The sequence below is a fragment of the Megalops cyprinoides genome, chromosome 1 (genome assembly GCF_013368585.1).
Source record: "Megalops cyprinoides isolate fMegCyp1 chromosome 1, fMegCyp1.pri, whole genome shotgun sequence".
NCBI classification, from domain to species: Eukaryota; Metazoa; Chordata; class Actinopteri; order Elopiformes; family Megalopidae; genus Megalops; species Megalops cyprinoides.
In genome coordinates, this window is record NC_050583.1 from 5055487 (window position 1) to 5077544 (window position 22058).

Sequence of the window (22058 nt, forward strand, 5' to 3'; positions counted from 1 at the left end):
TTCATTTGGAAATATTAGCATCCCGAACGGAATTTCAGCCAATAGTAGGGCATGGCATGGTACATAACTTTTTTTTTTTAAATAAATCTATTGCTCAAATTGCTAAAATGTAAAATATATTGTGACATTCTACTCCCATATCTCAATAACAGTATACATTAAAATGCACAATAACAATATACACATTACAGCAGCACATCAATTTTATTTTAATACGGACGGGGTAGACACATTAGCATAAGTACTATGCCAGAGAGACAATTTATAATCATAACACAACTTTCTCTCAAACACACTTTGCAATCCAGGTTCACTTTTAAATAATGGTGGATTGTCGGAACAAGCACAGCTGACTAGTGGCAGAAAGTTCTGGAGAGGTTAAATATTTTGTAAAAGCAGAACATGCTGATGTGCTTATTTATACTGATTTATTTGGTCTGAAATAGCCGCAAGCTATGGTGGGGCAGCCGCCCATGACTTTTTGAATGACGTCAATGCATGTTTTTGGTCATCTTCAAATCTAGATTTTTGTTTTTCTTTAACAAGAGTGAACAGACCGTTTCCCTTCCACCTAGAGATGCCTAAAGTGAAAGGCAGTACTTAAAAATATTTAAATTTTGACATTAGACAACAGTTGCGCCAACCTTATTTACCGATTTTAATTAGATTTTAATTAGACGTTTTGTTACTACAAAATGAGTTTCTTTCGTCCACATAGTGCGAAGTGCATTCAGCCTTTTGTCCACAAAATGAAAAGCACAACGGTCAATTCAGTGCACGACAGGAATCACCCATTTTGTTTTCTGTGCACGAAAGTATGTGCTCTCTTCAATATTTCGTGGACAAAATGCTAACGTGTTTGCGTTTTTCGTGGACAAAACGCATAACAGTGTTACATGTTTTTGTAATGAATTTTTGCGTTTCGTAGCACAGAAGGCATTCTGTCTACGAAAAAAGGTCTGTTACACTTGGCTCCCCATACCCACTCCAACTAACTCGGACCGCAACCTAACCAGATGCGTTTCACCAGAACTGCAGCAAAGCCTAAACGAGTTTCACAGCAACACTCACCGCCGTAAGGGAACCCAAAACCGTGAACGTGTATACAGTTATATTTCTATTTTGTTACACCTGGAAGCACGGTAGGCTAGTTGTAAACTGTAACTTTCTTCCTGCCATACGACCTGGTGTGTAAAGACGTTGTATGATATTCGGAAATATTACATATACACAGAACCCAATTAAATCACTTACTTGATGAGTGTGCCATTACTGTATCTGCTCCAAGAGGTCTTTGATCATCAGTCAGCTTCAGCTTTCACTCTCCGTATTTCGATCTTTGCATCTTCCACCAGGCAAGTATCATTTCCTGTCCCAACTACCTATGCAAATGAATCAAGCAATCAAGCCAACACATGCTGTGCAAGTTTGTGTCGACTGTAATTTCGATTCCCAAATTAAAATTGTCCCTGTTTGATTATTTTTCATTGCAGCGCAAATTGTTACTCCGCTGGATTGAAATTATCCATCTTTGAAATCTAAACGAATTACGCTTTATCTCGTTCTGCTTAATTTAGCCTGAAGCAAATGAAATCTAAACTGTTCTAATAACTCTTAATCTCGTCCTGCTTCCCTTAAAGCTGATAGTCGTTGCCTTTACTGTCGTGATAGGAAACCTATAGTACAATTTGAAAGAACTGTTCTTGCTCACGATACTTTCGATTTCTCAGAATACATTCTCCTCGCATGACCGCCCGTTTTCAACAGTTTTGCAGTTGAAATGGGCGGAGCCTTTCTCTGTGCCTCAAAACTAACACGTTACAGTGGAGTATCTAGCTTTCCAAGAACATGAAACTGAACTGAATTAAGCGTTAATTCCAAGTCTGGCTTGTGGTGACCTCACCACTCCCCGCCGTTATCTGCTAATGCGCCGCAAGGAAGCTATATCAAATGCAAAAATGAACAATCTCCAAAAATCAATACAAAATATTCCTCAAAGTCTGATGCAAAAGGTTTATTGTACATGGTTCAAAATCACATACAATAAACCGGGCTGGTCCGCGCGGAGCAGTAGCGTCATCAGGCATAACCCCAAGCAGTCCCCCCCAGCAGTCAGACCAATCCCCAAATGCATCTCCCTTTTTATGCTTATTCCCTTAGCCCCTCCTGGAGCTTAGACTCAGACCCCCTCCTTCAGTTTCATAACACACATTCTGTACCCTATTTTTCCAAGATCACACCTGTCTAATTAAAAATAATTACCCCGCATTGGCTGTACACTATTATCTCCAAGACTGCGCATATCTAATCTATAAAAAATAACTGTCCTTTCTTGACCTGCTCTGCCTTGGCTATACTCCATAAAGAATCCCTGTTTGCGACCCCCCTTTTTTAGACTCCAACTCTTTTATCTTACACTAAGGGTCCATCCTCCGAGCAGTGCTCGGACAGTGTCCAACTCTCATTAACAGCCCCACAACAGGCCTTACTTGGCATACAGGTATCTCACAGCTGCATACCCCTCCCGCAGTCTCCTGTACTCTCTTGACCCTTCTTTCTAGTTTCTGCTCACAGGCATACAAAGTATAATAGGATACATTATTATTTATTTAAGGCCTATAGTGTTAGGTTGTTTAATTAATAGACTAGATGGCTCATATATCAATAACTTCAGTTAATATATCAATACCTGCAGTTAAAATAAAAAACCTAACATCTATTGGCAATGCTTATAATGTTTGCTGGCAATAATTTATCTCCACCAAGTAACAAGCTTAATCGTACCACGTCAAGCTCTGCTTTTCTCTGGTGGGGTGAAAGTGGCAATGCTTACAATTTCCACATGGGGTATACACATTTTCCACAACAGGCTACAAAACGTTACAGCGTGCAAAAATGCAGTTACTAAAAATAGAAGGTTACTCGCATATAAAAAGAGACAGTCTCGGTAAAGAAGTAAAAAAAAAAAAATCCAGTCAATATTCCCTATACAGTATACTTACATATAGGGCTGTATTCTCCTATTCGCGCGTAAGCCCTTTTTTGCGCGCATCCAGTTGCGCGCATTTCAGTTATGCGTATTCTCCCCTACGCGCTCCGATCACGCCAACAGCGCTTAACTTCAGGATGAAGGCGGACTCGGGAAAGAGCGGGATTTATTTAAAACAGAAGTAGACTGAGTCACAGCCTCGTTTATTTTGGCTGTCGGGAAAACGTGGAACGTGGATTTACGCATTTACCATATGGATGTCATTGAAATCCATTCAAACATTAACCAGACTCTGATTTTGAAAATAAACGCAAAGGGAGAGGTATATTACGAATCGCCTCAAAGGGAAGCATTTGCTTCTATGTTTGACATAAACCCAAAAATAAAGTAAATTTATCAAACGACACATGTGCTGGGCCTATGTATAAAGACATGGTTGAAGTGTGGAGATTCATTAACCCTTTCGCACGTAACTTATATTTTATGCTATGTAGCGCGTGTTTTCATAGCGTTATTAAGCTTCTCATCGGTTTCAGTTAGCATTTGCTACATTTTTGATGTTAAATCTCTGTTTATTCAAAGCTAACATTAGGTAGAATTTTTCCAATCTAGTTTTCTAATCGCACCGAGTTTTAGCATACGCGGTAAACGGCTAATCACACGGTGTGAGCGAAAGGGTTAATAAAAACGCACTATTGAGGAAAAGGTGCAACAAAATGCATGCTCCAATGTCCACGCTTGAACTCATGCTGAGTAGCCTATTATTAAAAATTCATCAGTAATCACTCATCATGACTCTAAATTGCTAAATTGATTAATGAATGAGTAACGCTCTGCTATTAATGCTCATCTTAATTGATATTTCTGTTTTATTCTAATTGAACTAATTGTTTACCAGGCTTGTTCACAACACCATGTGATGTAAAACTTTTTTTTTTCTTGTAACCCTATGTAATATAGGGTTACAAGAAATGTTACTGTAGTTTAAAAATAATGACACACAAATATCGTACATTTTGAACTTTATTTGTACATGTATAATGATGTTAAAAGTAGGCCTACCGCCGACTTAAAAGGCAATATGGTGATTCGCCATGTAGTGGCGCTTGACTTACTACAGCCCTCAGAAGCGCGTAGCTGAAAAGCGCGTAAATCAAGGGCAGAATACGCCTAAATTGTGTTTACATAAGAAACGGCCAGATTTTGGGGTTGCTCCGCCCCAAGCACGTAACTGCCTTCATGGAGCGCAAATCATAGGCTTAAGTCAAGGGGAGAATACGCGTAGGCTGAAAAGTGCGTACTTGCGTGCTTTTTTGACTTACGCGCATGGGAGAATACGCCCCATAGAGAATAAACGATTTGCAACAATGTGTTTGAATGCTGTGAACACATTTTGTGCATGTATTCATGACTGCAGTGAAAAAAAAGTCTCATCATGTCTCAGAGCAGTGTTTGGACAGTAACTGGGAGAAACTTGGATCTGACTTCTCTGAACCCTCAGGAATCCAGGACACAGCAGTGCATCGCAGGAAGCTGCAGAGAGAGGAAATGTTTTAAGACTCCGCTGTACACTAAGACAGAATCTTAGTCACCAAATAGTATCAGCTGCCACTCATGTACTGTGGCATAAAGCACTTGTTACGTTCCGCGCACGGTGCGTTTGTGGGGTCTGGGCCACCTGCGTCTTGGTTTTCCTCCCTCTCTCCTCTCCCGCTACTCTCCTGACGCAGGTATCCCGTTGCTGTGCGTCCCGCCTCCTCGTTCCGGCCCGGCCAACCAGAGACGCAGCGCCCCAATTTAAAGATGCCGGATTTTTAGAGTAGTGATTTCGCTATTTTGATCGTTTGTGCTTTCGAAGATTACTCGTTACAAACTTGCCTGTACTGTATTTGACTTTGCTTCGTTGTCTGACTTCGATTGTGAATTGTGTCTCGGTTTTGGTTGCATACGGTTGTCGTGGGAAGAGGACAGGTAAGGTAGGGGATCCCCGTGTTAGTATTCACTTTGTTAGGGTTAGGTTAGAGTATATTGTATATGTAGAGTATATAGAGTATATAGAGTATATGTATATTATGTTTGTAGTTAGTGTAGTTAGGTTTTTGTTTGGCTCTGCCATCCTTTTGTTTTGTAGTCAGTTGTATGTGATGTATCTGAAATGGGAGTTTTTCCTAGTAAGAATTCTATTGCAGACATCCAGAATGTTCATTCATTCATTCTGGATAGGAAGAATGACGTTGTGGACATCTGAAATTGAAAGCCCAATGGCAAACGTGGCGTCGTTTGTCCTGGGAAGAATGACGTTATGCCTATCTGAAATGACAATTGTGGATAGGAAGAGTTGAATTACGGATATTTACAATACATATCCAGTCTAGCTATTAAATGTTAAAACGGCCACTTATATTTTTTAAGGATTTTTACATTTAGGTTTAACTAGTACAATCAAAGTTGTAGATCTTGAAATGCAATTTCTACTAGTAAGAATGTTATTGTGGATCTCTTTAATTCCCATTCTGACTAGTGACAATACAATTTTGACTAGGAGAAATGCTATTGTGGATATCAAAAATGCAATTACAGATAGGAGTGTGGTTCTTTTAAATGTTAAAATGGCTTGCCATATGCGTCCCTCACCCATACCCCTGGACGTCATTACATCTGGGACATAACAGCACCACTCAGCCTAATCTCTGTAGTGAGCATTGTGGAGTCTTCAGTCCATCTGAGAGCAGTTTAACTCACACATCTCCCAGGTTATTGCAGCTGAGATACAATGTCTGTAGATTGCAGAGCAGCTTCAGTGCTTAATTACCCAGATAATTGAAGTGAAGGTCCAGATCTTTCAGGGGTGAAGAGTTTGAACACAGAAAGGGGGGGATTTGAGGGTTGGATAGACTTTAGACTTGTTCATATAAACAAATTATAAATTTAGGTTCTGTTACCTGATTAGTTGTCCATCATTGCCATATTTCCAGGTACGAAAAATGTATGTATCTTATTTAAAATTTTTTTTTTTTTTCTTCCAGCTAAGAGGAGCACAGAGACGTTACAAATATCAGTGTCGCCTAGTTTTATCAGAACAATTGTCCTAAATTCAGAGAAAAATATGGCATTTTAAATTAAAGCAAAACACAATATGCACATGTTACCTGAATTTTAAAACTTTCTCTTTGGTACAGGCAAAATTGCATCTTCCTTATTAACTTTATTCATGGTGATTCAATCTGATTCTTCAACAGAGTGCTTTTTAAGGACTTGTGAATGCCTTGTGTGATGTTGCACACACTTTCTACACCAGGGGGTGCAATAAAGTCAGTTCCCAAAGTAACTCATTAGGAAGGTTGGGTAATGGAAGCCAGCTGACAAGCTTGGAGACAACAAGCAGATCATATGGCCTTTGAGGACTGGAATCACCTATGCCTAATTTAAATCACTGGATTTTATTCAGCTATCGTTTATTGAAAATCTGGAGCCTATGGCGATATAGAGAGGACCCCCCCATTAATAGCACAGTTGAAACACCTGACATGAAACACTTTCTTTGAACTGATTCCTTTGAGATAATTGCAAAAGTCAAGAATTACATTATTGTCATTTTAGCAGACCCTCTTACCCAGTCCGGCTCACATATGTTACAGTTTTTACGTGCTATCCATTTTAACAGCTTAACATCCATTTTAACATCCATTTTTTCATCCGCCAAATGAATAAATGTACATGTAACAGCTGGATATTTACTGTATTCTGCGTTAACTATTTTGCCGCAGGGTACAGTAGCAGTGCCCCAACAAGGAATCAAGCTAGCAACCTTGTGGTTACAAGCCCTACATCTTACCACTATGCTACACTGCCAGCAAGCTGTTAGGCTCATAAGTGCTTTGCTGGTTGATTCCATACTTACCAGCTGGCTAAAATATAACACTCAGCCACCCTTACCTAAAAGTCTGTAGTTTTCAGTTCACTCTTCAGCCCAGCACAGAGCAGCTTCCCTTTTTATTCCTATTTATAGCTAAGATCCATCTTTCTCAGGGATGAGTTTTATAACTGGAGAACTGAGGCTACAGTTTCACATGATTCTTCTTGTGAGATCACAGTAGTAGTACAATCTGAAGAGAGGCATTCAATGATATTTAATATGAGGAAATTAAATATTTGAAATGGGATTTTTGGTGGTGTATAGAGAGGAATACTGTTCTAGAATACTCTGAGGGCGATGAACTACGCTCTTCAACAGCAGCACTGAAGACTGATGTTTCTGGGAGCTGTGGTTCAAACTCACATCGTGTAATGGCACAGTGTCTAATCAATGTTTATTTGTAGTGCCACAGATAGTTAAAGTTATAATGTAAGGACTTACATAGCACTCCTGCAGTTCTTGACTACTGGTACCAGCCTCGGATGGCCCTCTGCTGATGTTTTGTATGTCAAACTCATCCAGAACTTCCTCTGATGTCAGTAACACATGGAGCGAACCTCCTTATTGGCTTTCCCCTCTGCCCAGTTGAAAATGAAATTGAAAATGAACTTCTGTTTTTCCGGTGCCAGTAATCCCCTTTGTCAGCACAGTTCTGATAGGTTCCTCTTGTCCAGATAAGGGTTTAAAGACATGGTCCAGCATTGTGTTATACAGCTCACCCAGTGTGTTACACCTCTCAACAAATACTTTGCACATCTTTCACACACATCTCACATATTACAGTCCATGTCTCACACAGTGCCATTATACATGCATCACAGACTGCTACTCAACCTGTCCTTTTTTTTTAGCGTTGCTGCTAAAGACACAGTGAGGGTCAAACATACATTGTACATTCAAATGCATTAGGCAGTTTACACAGTATTGCCAAAACAGATTATCCTGCGTCACGTATGAATGCGTTTGATTTGTCTGATGAAGTCTGAATAAAAAGTCATCAATTCCTTTTTGTCAGGTAAAATTTCATTTTCAAAATAAAACGTTCACGCACATGTATGAATCCAACAAATGGATAAAACCAACAAAACAACAAATGAATGCTACGCTGCTGTTTTGAATTACACAGCAGCTGTTTTTGGGCGGGTGGTTTGAGCGGTTTGAGTTTCACTTCCTCTCTGTGTCACTGTCTCTCAGTTCTCGCTGGAGGAGTTAGCGTTAACCCTATAATTTCTGCATTAACACTAGATAATAACCTTTTCATTTCTGCCAGACTTCCATTTTCTCTTTTCGTACGGGAGGAATAAGAAAAAGTCAACATCGTTCTCTCAGTGAATATTGCATGTTTAAGCACTGTTTGCTCAATTATTTAATTGCAATACTGGGCCATGTATAATATCTGAGCAATAGATTTTATTGCATTAAATTACAATCTTACTCATATCATCATTCAGGTGCAGGGTTGAGGCATCTGTCATTACAAATTAAGGAAACAGAAATCAGTGACAGTAAATTAAAACAAACTGTATGAAGTATAGTAATGCAGACTAAATTTACAGCCAGTTAATGTATATAAGTCACCTCTGCGTATTTTACAGGCATTACATTGCTGTCATTTAGTAGATACTCTTATCTGATCGACCTACACAGGTTACAGTACGTTCTCCAGTTAAACAGCTGGATATTTACTGAGGCAATTAGGGGTACAAAAGCAAGGCCCCAGGAGGGAATCAAACCAGCAATCCTTTGGTTATAAGTCCTGCTGCTTACCACTATGGTGCACTGTGCTTTGTACATTGGTTACAATGGCAGTAAATGCTAGATTTATAATTGATATGTGGCCATAAACGTTTATTTGTTTTACTGTACAGAATCTATAATATAGCTGCCATACCTTCTCAGCTATAGTATAATGTAGCCAGCATAAGGAGACAAAATAGTTTCTCCATACTATACTTTAGGTTGGAAATCTGTTAATGCTACAGTTAAATACAGGTGGAGGTGAAGTTAGGCGCAATACAAAATAAAAATGCAGATAACTAATTGAATACATGACAAACAGATTTGTGTGGATTAATGAACAAATAAAAGACAGAGTGGTAAATGAGTGAATACATTCTCAGAATGACTGAATGAGCGAATGAACACAGGTGTCGACAGACAGATGACTGAACACAGGAGGAGTGTTGTGTCCAAGGACATGGAGGCGGTTGTGTTTCCTTCTGTGATTGTCCCTCCCTCTCTCCTGGCTGCAGGTTCACAATGGCTGCCTTTCGCCAGTGTGGGAGATAAAGCAGCACTCGGGGGGTCAAAGGTTGGGTTTCCCCTCTCCAGCTTCAGACGTGCGTGATCGTTTGAAAAGAAAGTTGCCTGTTGGTTGCAAAAGAATTATTGCTTTCATTTTCCTTGTATGTACTTTGTATACTGTATATTGTGAATAACTACTTAAATCTGTTGGAAGCTCAGTAGGGAGGTGTGAGCCGTTTTTCTTTTTGTTTGATCATTTTCCCCTGTTTATGTTAATTAGGGAGGTTAAGTTTTCTGTTGTTTATTTTACTTTTTGTTGTTAGGTTAGTGGACAAATACGTAGATGTGTTTTTCTGTTCGTTATTTTTGGCATTTTCACCTCCTGAAGTTTTGTGATTGATTTTGCTTCCTACGAAAAAAATTAATTTTCTTTATTGTTGCTGGCGTAGTTAGTGTTGGAGCCGGGAGAAGGGATACTAAACTCACCATTTTTAGTTACGATCCCTGACTCTAGACCGGCGGGTCGTAACAGGAGATGGGGTTGGATGAATGAATAAACACAGGGGCAGCTATACAGGTGGATGAGAGAATCCAGACGTACACAAAGTCAGGTGAATGAGTGAATATCAGTGCAGACAGGCAGGTGAATGAGCGAATACAGATGCAGACTCACGTGAGTAATACAGTAACATCCCTTACCTGTCTGCCTCCCTGGTCTGTGTCAGTGCAGTCCATGCCATGGTTACTGCGTCTCTGCTCTGCTCCTGTGGAGCCAAAGCTGTACTCCTCAGCTCTGTGCTTCCTTCCAGTGAGACATAATGCAATTTTTGTCAATGCAACCGCTTCACATTTACAATGGCAAAGTAGTTCACATTTAAGTGTACATTTAAAAAAAAAAAAAACTGCAAATTTATACATTACAAATCATAAATTGGTTCACACAGTGGCAGGCTCACAGCTGAAATTGTCATTGGAGCATGTTGGCAGGCAGTATTCATGCAGTGGTTAAATATTCAAACATTTTTAACTTCATCAGGAAGAATGCTCTGTGTCACACACTACCAATGCAATTCAGATTACCCAATTCAGTTGCAAATTCCTTCTCCTCAATGCTATGACAATCTGTACATTTCTACATCTCCTAAGCAAGGGAACAGCAGGGTAAGAGAACAAATAGAATATTTCTGATGCAAACTACACATTCAAAGTAACAACAAACTAACAGAAATAGACAAAATGAATAACGTAACACAGTTGGCTACTTGCTGGAGCAACTATAGCATTTTGTAGAAGACTACCCTAATTATAAAACTGCTGTAACTTGTATTGTAATAAAACCAGTACAAATTATACACAGAATCCAAAAACCTTTAAAAACTCCTTTTTTAATTCAAGTGCATGTGTTTGCCCTCTAGTGTTTGTATATGTCAAAAAGCTGTGTTTGAGCATGGAAGAGTCAGGAACAGAACTTATGTCCTCCTGGACTGTCTAGCCCAACATGCATAGGGACACTGAGGATCTCCCATATAACCAGAACCCAGGATAGAGGGGTTCAGTGAATGTGGTGTGGAAAGTGTGCAGGAGGGTCAGAGTGTCAGAGGAGACGCTGTAGAAGGACAGAGTGCCGGCCGGCCAGTCCAGATACACTCCTACTCTGTTGGAACAGGAGGGGGGAGCTGGTATGTCACTGCTGCTCCCATTGTGTAGGGCAGAATAACCATCCTCAGTGCAATATAGACTCCAAGACTTGTCATTGCCCCCAAGGTAACTGTCAGAGCCCCCTCCTTTCCTGCTGATTCCTTTATACGTCACCCCAATTCCAGCTCCCACTCCCCTCCATTCGGTTTTTGTCCCACTCCACTCAGCCTCCCAGTAATAGCGAGCCCCAGACAGACCCTCTCTGCACAGCACCTGGGACCAAGTGTCAAATTTCTCTGGGTGATCAGGACATGGCTGCTTCCTCTCTACTATCTTTGTCACCTTCCTCTCCTTCTCAGATAGAGACAGCTCTCTGTGTGCTGTGTTGGGGTCCAGTGTGAGCTGGCAGGCATCTGCAGACAGGAAGGAGGTTAGAGGAGATATCTTAAACGAATCCAATGAATCAGAACCAGGAGTCCAGTACTGTCCAATATGTGTGTGTGTGTTCGTCTGTGTGTTACTATGAGCATATGCATGTTTATGAATCATTGTCTGCAACAGTCTCTAAATGTAACTTTGCAGTTTTACGTAACTGTGGATATTTTACAGTTTGTGTAGTCGTTTGTGAATAGGTTCCTTGGACCTATCACTGTAAAGCACGTGAAGTCTGTTAGTTACTGTGACTTGTCGTGGGTATTTGTGAGTGAATATGGATTTCTGAGAGAGAATATGGATGCCTGTGAGTGCGTGATAGACTTGTGATGATGGAGAGCTATCTAACATTGCCAACAATCAGCTTAAACAGAGGAATGTCTGAATCAAGCTTATTGTTGTAGCACTGGATAACACAATAAACCAAAGAGGCAGTGACATTTCTAAAACTATTACAGAAATTACAGAAATTTAGCTGAAGTCTTGGTCAGAACCTACTACTCTCCCGTACTGCCTAGCACCATGCTGCATCCTGGAAAAAGGAAAGGAGCTCAACAACACCAAAAAACACAGAGAGGTGGTTAATTAATTAAAATCTTATATTTTGTTTGCGTTTCAAAAATGATTTGAAGATAGATAATGATGCGTCTGCGCTTCTTTGGCTGGATTGTGGACGTAACAGAGAGAAACACCTCTACGCTAGATAACCAGTTAGATTGTCTTCAGATTTTTTTTTTTACCTGTTACACCTAATCCCCATTTACTACGGTGCATTCGAGGATCAGATGATTCAACAGGCAAGTCCTAGCATTGCTGCCTAACAAATTAACTCCTCCTTCAAAACCACAAGGTGAACTGTAAGTAGCTATGCTATTGCCACCTTCATTCTTCTCATGTTCACCCATGTCAAGTGCTGTGCTATTACCAACACTAACATTTGCATGTCCTTCTCCAAACTGCCCTCAGCCCTCTTCAGCTTAACCTGTCAATCCTTCCTTCCTTCTCCATTTAACGCAGACGGACTTACATTTCCGCAGTCCTGGTTTGATCCGGCTGATTCCTCCATGGTCCACACTGTAAGAACAGAGCAACTGATAGACTGAGAGGCACAAACTGTCTGTTTGTGAAGTTTTGTGTGCCCTTCAGTCTACAAACATAAAGTATCAGCCCTCTACTTACAGAAACGTTCCTAGTTTATAGATGGGATCCTCCAGTCTAGCAACCAATGCTCTCACTCCCGAGTCTCCTGGGTGGTTGTAGCTCAGATCCAGCTCTCTCAGGTGTGAGGGGTTTGAACGCAGAGCTGAAACCAGAGAAACACAGCCTCTGTCTGTGACTTGACAGCCTGACAGCCTGCAGAGAGGAGAAAAAAAAAATCTCATGATTTTAGTGCTGGAGGGAAAGCAAGAGATATAACCAGAAATCTGATGGGAGAGCAAGACAAAAGGCATGACAGAGAGAATGCCTAGCTTTCTTCTTTGCAGACACTGTCATCACTGTGTGTCGACTGCCATGACCTGTTAAAAATAAAAGTCTTTTCAAATAAAGACCAGATAGTCAGCTTGGTGCACCTCACATTTATGTTTCTGTCTCTTCTATTTCTTCAGCTAAAAGGGCTATCATTTTCTGGCACATTGTGAACATTCTTGAAGGGGGCAAAGTCTAAAACAAATCATGGATGGTGAGCACGGAAACGTCATCAGCAGTGGAACCTCTGGGTCCCAGCCGAAAACTTCTAGATAGTGGAGGGAAGTAGAGCTCGGGCCGAATATCTGGGCGTTGTCGAATACATGTGGTACTGGGGTGATAAGTGTGGGTTTTGTGTGGCAAAGCTTTGCAGTAGGCATTGTAGGGGGGGATTGATTGAATATTTTTAATACAAAATACACAGGGTTTACATTTAAAACGCCATAAATGAGTAAGCCCTACCTTTATAATGCACAGCAGCCATTTTGCAACAGAAAATTTACCAGATGACACGAAGAGGGAGGGATTTATTGAGGGTGATTAGAAGCAGTAGAAAGTGAATAATTTTTCCAGAAATCAATTTGCAAGCAGTGAACAATAATAACCTGTTTGATTATACAAATAAATGTGTGCCGCTCATGATAGTGTTTTGAGGACTTTTCATCAAAACATGCAGTTCAGTGAGTCATGCTCTCACTCTTTCAGGAATATTTAAAAATACTGAACACTACATTTCTGGAGAACATAGACAAGGATATTTCTCAATGAATTACAAGGAAAACATTTAAACAGGTCAATATGCTCCTCACCCCAGTCTCTGTAGTTTACAGTGTGGATCCTCCAGTCCAGCAGAGAGCGCTCTCACTCCTGAATCCTGCAGGTCATTGTCTCTTAGCTCCAGCTCTCTCAGCTCTGAGTGGTGTGAGCGCAGCACTGAGGCCAGATCATCACAGCAACCTTCTGTGAGATTACACCAACCTAGTCTATGGAGAGAGGGAGCCAAGGACAATAGTTATTGTACATGAACACACACACACACACACACACACACACACACAAACACACACGCAGAGTGATATTACAGTCAGATCTCTATCTCTAATGGGATTACTTACATATAAGTGACTCAATACCTATTAGGCTTTTTTTGTGACAGAGGACAAAGAAGAGAGAGAAACTTCTCCCCACAATGAACACAGTGAGAGAGACAGAACACAAATTTGCACCCTGTACTTACAACAGTGTCTCCAGTTTGCAGCTGAGGTCCTCTAGTCCAGTAGAGAGCGCTCTCACACCTATGTCTCTGAGGTGATTGTAGCTCAGATCCAACTCTCTTAGTTGTGAGGAGTTTGAACACAGAGCTGATGCTAGAGATGCAGTACCTTTTCCTGTGACTTCACAGGCTGACAGCCTTCAGAGACAAATAGCTTATTAAATATACCTCTAAAATAAAGCTGTTGTCATCAGATATTGACCAATATCATTCATATACTGCAGTACACAGCAGTACTCACCCGAGTCTCTGTAGATTACAGTTTGGACTCATCAGTCCAGTGCAGAGCAGCTTCACTCCTGTATCTCCGAGGATATTGTTGCCGAGGTCCAGCTCTCTCAGCAACGAGGTGTTTGAACACAGAACTGAAGCCAGAGAAGCACAATGTTCCTCAGATACTCCACAGCCTGAAATCCTGCAGAAAGGAGACCACAGCTCTTTAAGATTCCCCTGTCACGTAAACGGGAGATAAACTTCCAGTTGTGCTTAGTAAAGTCCAATGTAATAATCAGCCACCCTCACTTCAAAGTCTGTAATTTGCAGTTTGGACTCATCAGTCCAGCACAGAGCCACTTTACTCCTGAATCTTCCAGTTTGTTGTAGCTGAGATCCAGCTCTCTCACTGGTGTATATGATAACTGGAGGGCTGAGGCCACAGTTACACATGACTCTTCTGTGAGATTACAGCTGTCCAGTCTGCAGAGAAAAAACTCAGTTTAATCTCAAGAAATTTAATATTGGTAGTTTTAAATGAGGGACAAGGGATGTTGATGATCGGTTTTACAATGCCCTAGGGACAATGCACACACAGAGCCATTAACTTCAGCATTTAAGCAGGTAGCTAGTTACATGTAATTCTGTTTAATAGAAGACAAATAATAACCCCTTCTTTTTATTAAAACTGTGCCAACTGTCAGCATCACATAACCTTATCATTTAATGCCAACAACTAATAGAGCCAGTAACTAGTATCTTAATTGAATATCATTTTAAATTCCCATTTTTATGTTGAATCCCATATCAGTTCTTATGGTAGACAATAACCATCCACCATAAGAGGAAATTTGTCATTGAAGCTGTGCAAACATTTTATGCTGTATGTAACATTTTCCTGTTTGATTTTTCCCCTGTTCGAAATTTCATTATTTTCACTGTGAAAAACACTCACTTTGATTTCCACACTCTGTGTAGCAAACTGTTTTTGTTTCAAAATGTCTTTCAAACATTTTCTGAAGGTATTTTTAAAGGCCCATTAATGATATCCAAGAGAAATCTGAGTTTTGCAAGAGGTTATGACCTGGGTGGTCTGTTTTTGGTTTTTGGTTTTTGGTTTTGATTTTTGTTCTGGTTGGGTTTGCATGACAACAGAGTGTGAGCTGTCTGCAGCATAAATATACTTACATGGCACTCCTGCAGTTCTTGACTACTGGTGCTAGTCTCTGACGACCTTCCCATGATGTCTTGTACTTCTTCAAGTCAAACACATCCAGGACGTCCTCTGACATCAGCAACACAAAGGCCAAAGCTGAACACTGTTCTAGCTCCAGCTCCTTCTCAGAGAGCGTTCCAGATGCCAGTGAGGTCTGGATTTCTACCATAAGAGAGTTGTCATTAAGTTCGTTGAGACAGTGGAGAAGACTGATGGTCTTCTCTGCCGAGGATTCAGATTTAATCATCTCCTTAATGTACTGAGTTGTTTTTGCAATGCTCTCAGAATTACTTGCCACCTGTGTCAGTGGGTCTGCTACATTTGAGCTATTTCCTGTCTGTGTCAGAAAGCCCCCCAGAAGCCTCTGATTGAACTCCATTGAGAGGCCAAGAAGGAATCTAAGGAAAAGGTCCAGGTGTCCATTCTCACTTTGCAAGGCCTGATCCACTGTAATCTTGTGTAACTCAAACAACTGCATTCTGTCACCATGAGGTCTTAGTAAATCTGGTTGGAAAACATTTCTGTGGTGATATACATACGAATGAAACACAAACAAGGCAGCTAGATACTCCTGGATGCTCAGATGCACAAAGCAATACACTTTCTCCTGATACAGCCCACACTCTTCTTTGAAGATTTCTGTGCACACCCCAGAGTACACTGACGCTTCAGTGACGTCAATGCCGCACTTGCTCAGGTCTTCTTCATAGAATGTCAGATTTCCTTTTTCCAGGTGTAGAAATGCCAACTGTCCTAGTTTCAGGATGATTTCCGCATCGGATGCTGACATTTTCTTTGGGTTTTTCTCAGTGCTGCCACGATACTTTTGATTATTCAGATTAGTCTGAATGAGCAGGAAGTGTGTGTACATTTCAGTCAGAGATTTGGGAATTTCTCCACAATTAGCTCCAACCAACATTGCCTTCAGAACAGTTGCAGAAATCCAACAGAAGACTGGTATGTGACACATGATGTAGAGACTCCTGGATGATTTTATGTGAGAGATAATTCTACTGGCTAAGTTCTGATCATTGAATCTCTTCCTGAAGTACTCCTCCTTCTGTGGGTCACTGAACCCTCGTACCTCTGTCACTCGATGGATGTACTCAGGAGGGATCTGATTGGCTGCTGCTGGCCGGGAGGTGATCCAGAGGAGAGCAGAGGGAAGGAGATTCCCCTTAATGAGGTTTGTCAGTAGCATGTCCACTGAGGATGTCTTTTTTACATCAGTCAATATCTTGTTGCATTGGAAATTCAATGTAAGTCTGCTTTCATCTAGACCATCAAAGATGAACAAAACCTTGTCAAAATTAGATTCATTATCTTCAGTCTCACTCATTTCATGGTGGAAGACATTCAGAAGCCCAAGAAGACTGTGCTGATCATCTTTAATAAAGTTTAGTTCCCGAAATGGAAGAACAAACACGAAACGAACATCCTGATTGGCTTTTCCTTCTGCCCAGTCGAGAATGAACTTCTGCACGGAGACTGTTTTTCCAATGCCAGCGATCCCCTTAGTCAGCACAGTTCTGATAGACTGTGTTTGCCCTGGTAAAGGCTTAAAGATGTCATTACAGATGACTGGAGTCTCCTGTCTGGTTTGTCTCATGGAGACTGTCTCAATTTGTCTCACCTCGTGTTCCTTGTTGACTTCCCCTCGCACCCCTTCTGTAATATAGAGCTCTGTGTAGATCTCATTCAGGAGGGTTCGGTGACCCAGCTTCGCTAAACCTTCAAATATGCATTCAAACTTCTTCTTCAGATTACTTTTCAGCGTCTGTTGGGCTCTTTTAACAGATCCATCTGAGGAGAGAACATTTCATGAAGAAAGTAAGATTCTAATCTTTGTCATGTCACGGCTTCAATTTCAAAAAGGAGCAGCCAATTAAAAGCACCACTCTCATTTATTCATTACTATCTTACAACCATCATGCTGCCTATTCTAAATGATATTCAGATCCTGCATGTATTCTGGACCTGGCTGATTTGTGAGTTCCATAGCATTATGATGTCCTGACTGTTGTTTGGAGAAACAGCAGCAGTGTAGCATAGTGGTGAGGAGCAGGACCCATAACCAAAAGGTTGTTGGTTCGATTCCCCACTTTGGCACCGCTGTTGTACCCTTGGGCAAGGTACTTAACCCCAGATTGCCTCTGTAAATATCCAGCGGTATAAATGGATAACATGTAATAATTGTGACCTATGTAAGTTGCTCTAGATAAGAACATGTGCTTAATGTAAAGTATTCAGACCCCTTCACATTTTTCACATCTTCTTATGTTGCAGCCTTATGGTGAAATTGTTAAAATTCTTTTTCTTTTTCCTCAGCAATCTACACTCAATACCCAATAATGACAAAGCAAAAACAGGATTTTAGAAATTTTTGCAAATTTATTAAAAATTAAAAATTGAAATATCACATCTACATATGTACCCTTCAGACCCTTAACTCAGTACTTAGTTGAAGCTCCATTGGCAGTGATTACAGCCTCGAGTCTTCCTGGATATGATGCGACAAGCTTTACACACCTGGATGTAGGGATTTTCTGCCATTCTTCTCTGCAGATCCTCTCAACCTCTCTCAGGTTGGATGGGGACCCTCGATGGACAGCCATTTTCAGGTCTCTCCGGAGATATTCAATTGGGTTCAAGTTCGGGCTCTGGCTGGGTCACTCAAGGACATTCACAGAGTTGTTCCTAAGCCACTCCTACATTGTCTTAGCTGTGCGCTTAGGGTCATTGTCCTGTTGGAAGATCCACCTTCACCCCAGTCTGAGGTCCTGAGTGCTCAGGAGCAGGTTTTCATTAAGGATATCTTGTTTCTCACAGTCTGAGAGTCCTTTAGGCTCTTGTGACTTTACTGAGGAGAGGCTTCCATCTGGCCACTCTGCCATAAGACCCAGAACGGTGGAGTGTTGCAGTGATGGTTGTCCTTCTGGAAGTTTCTCCCATCTCCACACAGGATCTCTGGAGCTCAGCCAGAGTGACCATCAGGTTCTTGGTCACCTCTCTTACCAAGGCCCTTCTCCCCCGATTGCTCAGTTTGGCCAGGCAGCCAGATTTAGGAAGAGTCCTAGTTGTTCCAAACTTCTTCCATTTAAGAATTATGGAGGCAACTGTGCTCTTGGGAACCGTCAATGCAACAGAATTTTTTTGTAGCCTTCCCCAGATCTGTGCCTTGACACAATCCTGTCTCTGTCTCTGAGCTCTGCAGGCAGTTCCTTCGACCTCATGGCTTGCGTTTTGCTCTGATATGCATTGTCAGCTGAGAGACCTTAGAAAGACAGGTCTGTGCCTTTCCAAATCATGTCCAATCAATGGAATTTACCACAGCTAGACTCCAATCAAGGTGTAGTAACATCTCAAAGATGATCAAGAGAAATGGGATGCACCTGAGCTTCAAGGGTCATAGCAAACGGTCTGAATACTTATGTCAATGTGCTATTTCAGTTTCTTATTTTTAAAAAAGTTGCAAAATTCCTAAAATCCTGCTTTCACTTTGCCATTATGGGGTATTTAGTGTAGATTGATGAGGAAAAAAAAATTATTTAAACAATTTTAGCATAAGGCTGCAACATACCAAAATGTGAAAAAAGTGAAAGGGTCTGAATAATTTCTGAATGCACTGTATATGAAAAATAACACCCAGTCTGGGAGAATGTACCTGGATCAGGAGTTAATAATCCCGACATTTCTGCACCTCACTGCATAGGAATGAACATTTAACCCTATAATCTCATGGTGCAGGAGTTAAGTATAATCATAACACTTCACTACGAACTCACACTATAGAAATTGATTAACAGGATAACAAAATCCCTCAAGATGAGAATCTAGTTTTTGAGCTGTACTTTTCTTAGGGTAGGACTGAGAAAAGGTAAAAACTCAATCTCAAGTATTGCAATATTGTGTAAATCCAATATTGTGATACTGTACAATGTTGAATCTTACTTAATCAATTGGATTTTATTGCATTAAAGATGGAATTTTACCAGTTTGCTCTTTCATCTGCAGGGGTCGGGCATCTAAGATTGCAGACTAAGGAAACAGAGATCAGAGTGAGTGAGTAAAAGAGTAGGGCTGAACAGGATACATTTACAGCCATTTAATTTAGCCAAATCACCTCTGCACATTTTAACGGCAAGGCATCTCTGTGAGTTGTGTATTTGTTATAATGGTGATAAATGCTAATTTTACGTAGGTATAAATAAAAAACATAGGGGGGAACATTGTCCATGAAGATGTATTGTTTTAGCACATTATATAATCCATCCAATATGTCTACAGCCCCCTCCCCCTTCTTCATTAAAAGTTGAATTCAGGACAGAATGAAGAAAACAGTGTAGAAATCATCACACTCCATATTCTTCAGTCTAAATCTTTTGAAAGTAGAAGGATTTGTTGTTAACCAATCCTTTACAAGTATCTGTCATAAGGATTTGTTAGTGGAATGCCTCAGTATCAATATAAGTACTCAGCATATAAGTGAGTGAGTACAGGACAGACAAACTTACTGTTTCCTCGCCATCCTCAACACCTGTAGAAAGAGGAATTGGACTGAGTGGAAAATTCTCCAATTTTAACAAGAAGTTTTTGTTGCATAGGATTATAGTGATATGTTCAGTCTGAAAAAAATGAACATTCTATTACTTAATCAAAGTAGTCTGTTCATTCCAAATATACAGACAAATAGGTACCATATTTATACTTTTGTATATGGCACCTACACAATTACAGAAATATCCTTACCTTTGTCTTCAGAGTTGATGTTTATAGTAATATTTAAATCACCGGTAATATTGCTTCTGACAAACTGGGGTACCACAGCATTGCCTCCAGACTGGGCTGTGATGGAGGGATGAAGAGTAGCTGATCTCAGATCAGCAGGTGGCTGCTCAACACGATCCTCTTTAACTGGACAGAGGAAAGGAATCCAAAGGTAAATCTTTAATACATTTACACTCCAACCCCACACCCCCACACACATAACAAAAAATAATAAAACCTGTACTAGACGAACTACAGCCAATTGAAAACGACCCTTTTTGAACCCTTCTCTCTGTTCAAAACCCCATGCTTTATTACAGCAAGAAATGTGATGTTTCAAATTTAATAATGAGATCTGTGAAATCATTCCACAATTCATACTGAAAATGAAGGAAAAGAAATGTATCAGATGAGATTACTTGTTTTCAAAAGCCTGCAAATTCAGAGCAAGTATATTAAGATTAAATGTTAACTATTTACACTTAACAGTGTATATATGCATAAATATCCTCTCTGTAGATCATGCTACTGTAGCCAGATAGTTACAGTGCACAGAATGACAAGTCAAATAATAAGAGTTCTTAAGTTACTGATATTTCATTCATCATGTTTCCACCATAAAAACAAGGAAAGACAAATAATAAAATGGACCATATTTGTGCAACTTAATGGCAGCAGTTTCCCCTTTCTCCCTCCCAATGCGGAAATCTTGCAAGTGAGTCAGATCCTTACAAGTTGTGACATGAGAGCTGACAGTATTCATTTACACTTCCTCAATCTGTACAGCAAGGGATTTGAAATAAGTGTTTTTAAATATTTCCCATTAAGGTCATATTCGACTGAAATGTCACACTGGTTAAGAGTTTCTTTTTTATCTTGAATAAATAAAGCAATTTTTCAATCATGTACAAAATTATCAGGATATTAAACGTTGGTTCCAACCCCAGAAGTACTCATATCTATGGCTTCAGCTTAACTACAGACACACTGATCTCATGCATAAATCACACATTAATATGGTAAATTTAATCACACACAAATACGCACAGGCACACACACACGCGCGCGCACACACACACACACCCACACACACACACACACACACACACACACAGCATGTATATAAAACTATAACCAAGAACAACGCTTGGGCTAAGAAACCAAGCCTATAACCAAACTTTTATAATAACAGCAGCCCATCTAGCTTCATTTATTTTCCCAATATTAGTTGTATTAGCAAATAGAGAAGTTTATCACCTTAGAAGAGGAACAGAAAATTGTAAAAAAAAAAAAAACTTCCAATCCCATTAATGAGCAGCAGACATATTAAAATTGTTTTTTTTTCTATTAAAACACACAGATCATACATTTGCTGAACTAATCCCCAATACTTCAACCTGAAAACATTTAGTCTGAATTTACAGAGCACAAGTATGCAACTTACTGGATGATTCAGCCATTTGTTTGTCTGTAAAAAAATGTGGTCCTTATAGTCTGAATTTGTAAGAGGCACAGGAAACCTTATTCTACTTCCGCTGTGTCCTTGTAAGAGGCAGTTCCTCTCACAGCTGAAATATAGGAAATGCTCACCAAAAAACTGAGTAAAGGAGAAATATCAAATCAAATAACCTGGGAGATGTTTAACCCCAAAAAGGTTTTGGACAGAGACTTCATAACTATAACAGAATGGCTATTAATTTCCATCTTGCATTCTTGAAATCTATCAGAAAATGCTACTTTAAGACGTAATTGCAACTATTGAGCATCTTTTGTGTCTTATGCAACATGAAAGTGCAATGTGGTCCGAAGTGTGTGATACATAACATTTCACATAAATGTCTATCAAGAAGCTCTTCTTTGAGTGTAAAATGGAAAATTGGAGACTTTCTTCTCTGCTGTGCAA

The 22058-nt window shown here is 40.2% G+C and overlaps 1 protein-coding gene and 1 long non-coding RNA gene across 2 annotated transcripts; both read right to left on the reverse strand.

Moving 5' to 3' along the window:
- Nucleotides 1–8719: 8719 nt before the first annotated feature.
- On the reverse strand, nucleotides 8720–10007 carry LOC118793945. The gene is made up of 3 exons (XR_005005713.1): nucleotides 9849–10007; nucleotides 9636–9718; nucleotides 8720–9272 (listed from the first exon to the last, which is right to left on the reverse strand). It is a non-coding gene; the product is annotated as an uncharacterized LOC118793945 (long non-coding RNA).
- Nucleotides 10008–10637: 630 nt separating this feature from the next.
- LOC118784757 (NACHT, LRR and PYD domains-containing protein 3-like) lies at nucleotides 10638–21615 on the reverse strand. Its single transcript, XM_036539168.1, has 13 exons — nucleotides 21600–21615; nucleotides 20138–20302; nucleotides 19903–19925; nucleotides 19381–19426; nucleotides 15687–17191; nucleotides 15361–15647; nucleotides 14482–14655; nucleotides 14201–14374; nucleotides 13924–14097; nucleotides 13496–13669; nucleotides 12399–12572; nucleotides 12247–12293; nucleotides 10638–11200 (listed from the first exon to the last, which is right to left on the reverse strand). Exons 1-13 carry the CDS (start codon nucleotides 21613–21615, stop codon nucleotides 10638–10640), a joined length of 3522 nt encoding a protein of 1173 aa, XP_036395061.1.
- Between the last annotated feature and the right edge of the window lie 443 nt (nucleotides 21616–22058).

Coding starts and splice junctions, on each gene's coding strand:
- LOC118784757 (XM_036539168.1), bottom strand. Junction 19,926..20,137: donor CATCAACTCTGAAGACAAAG/GTAAGGATATTT, acceptor CTCTTTCTACAG/GTGTTGAGGATGGCGAGGAA. Junction 13,670..13,923: donor TGCAAACTGGAGACACTGTT/GTAAGTACAGGG, acceptor CTCTCTCCATAG/ACTAGGTTGGTGTAATCTCA.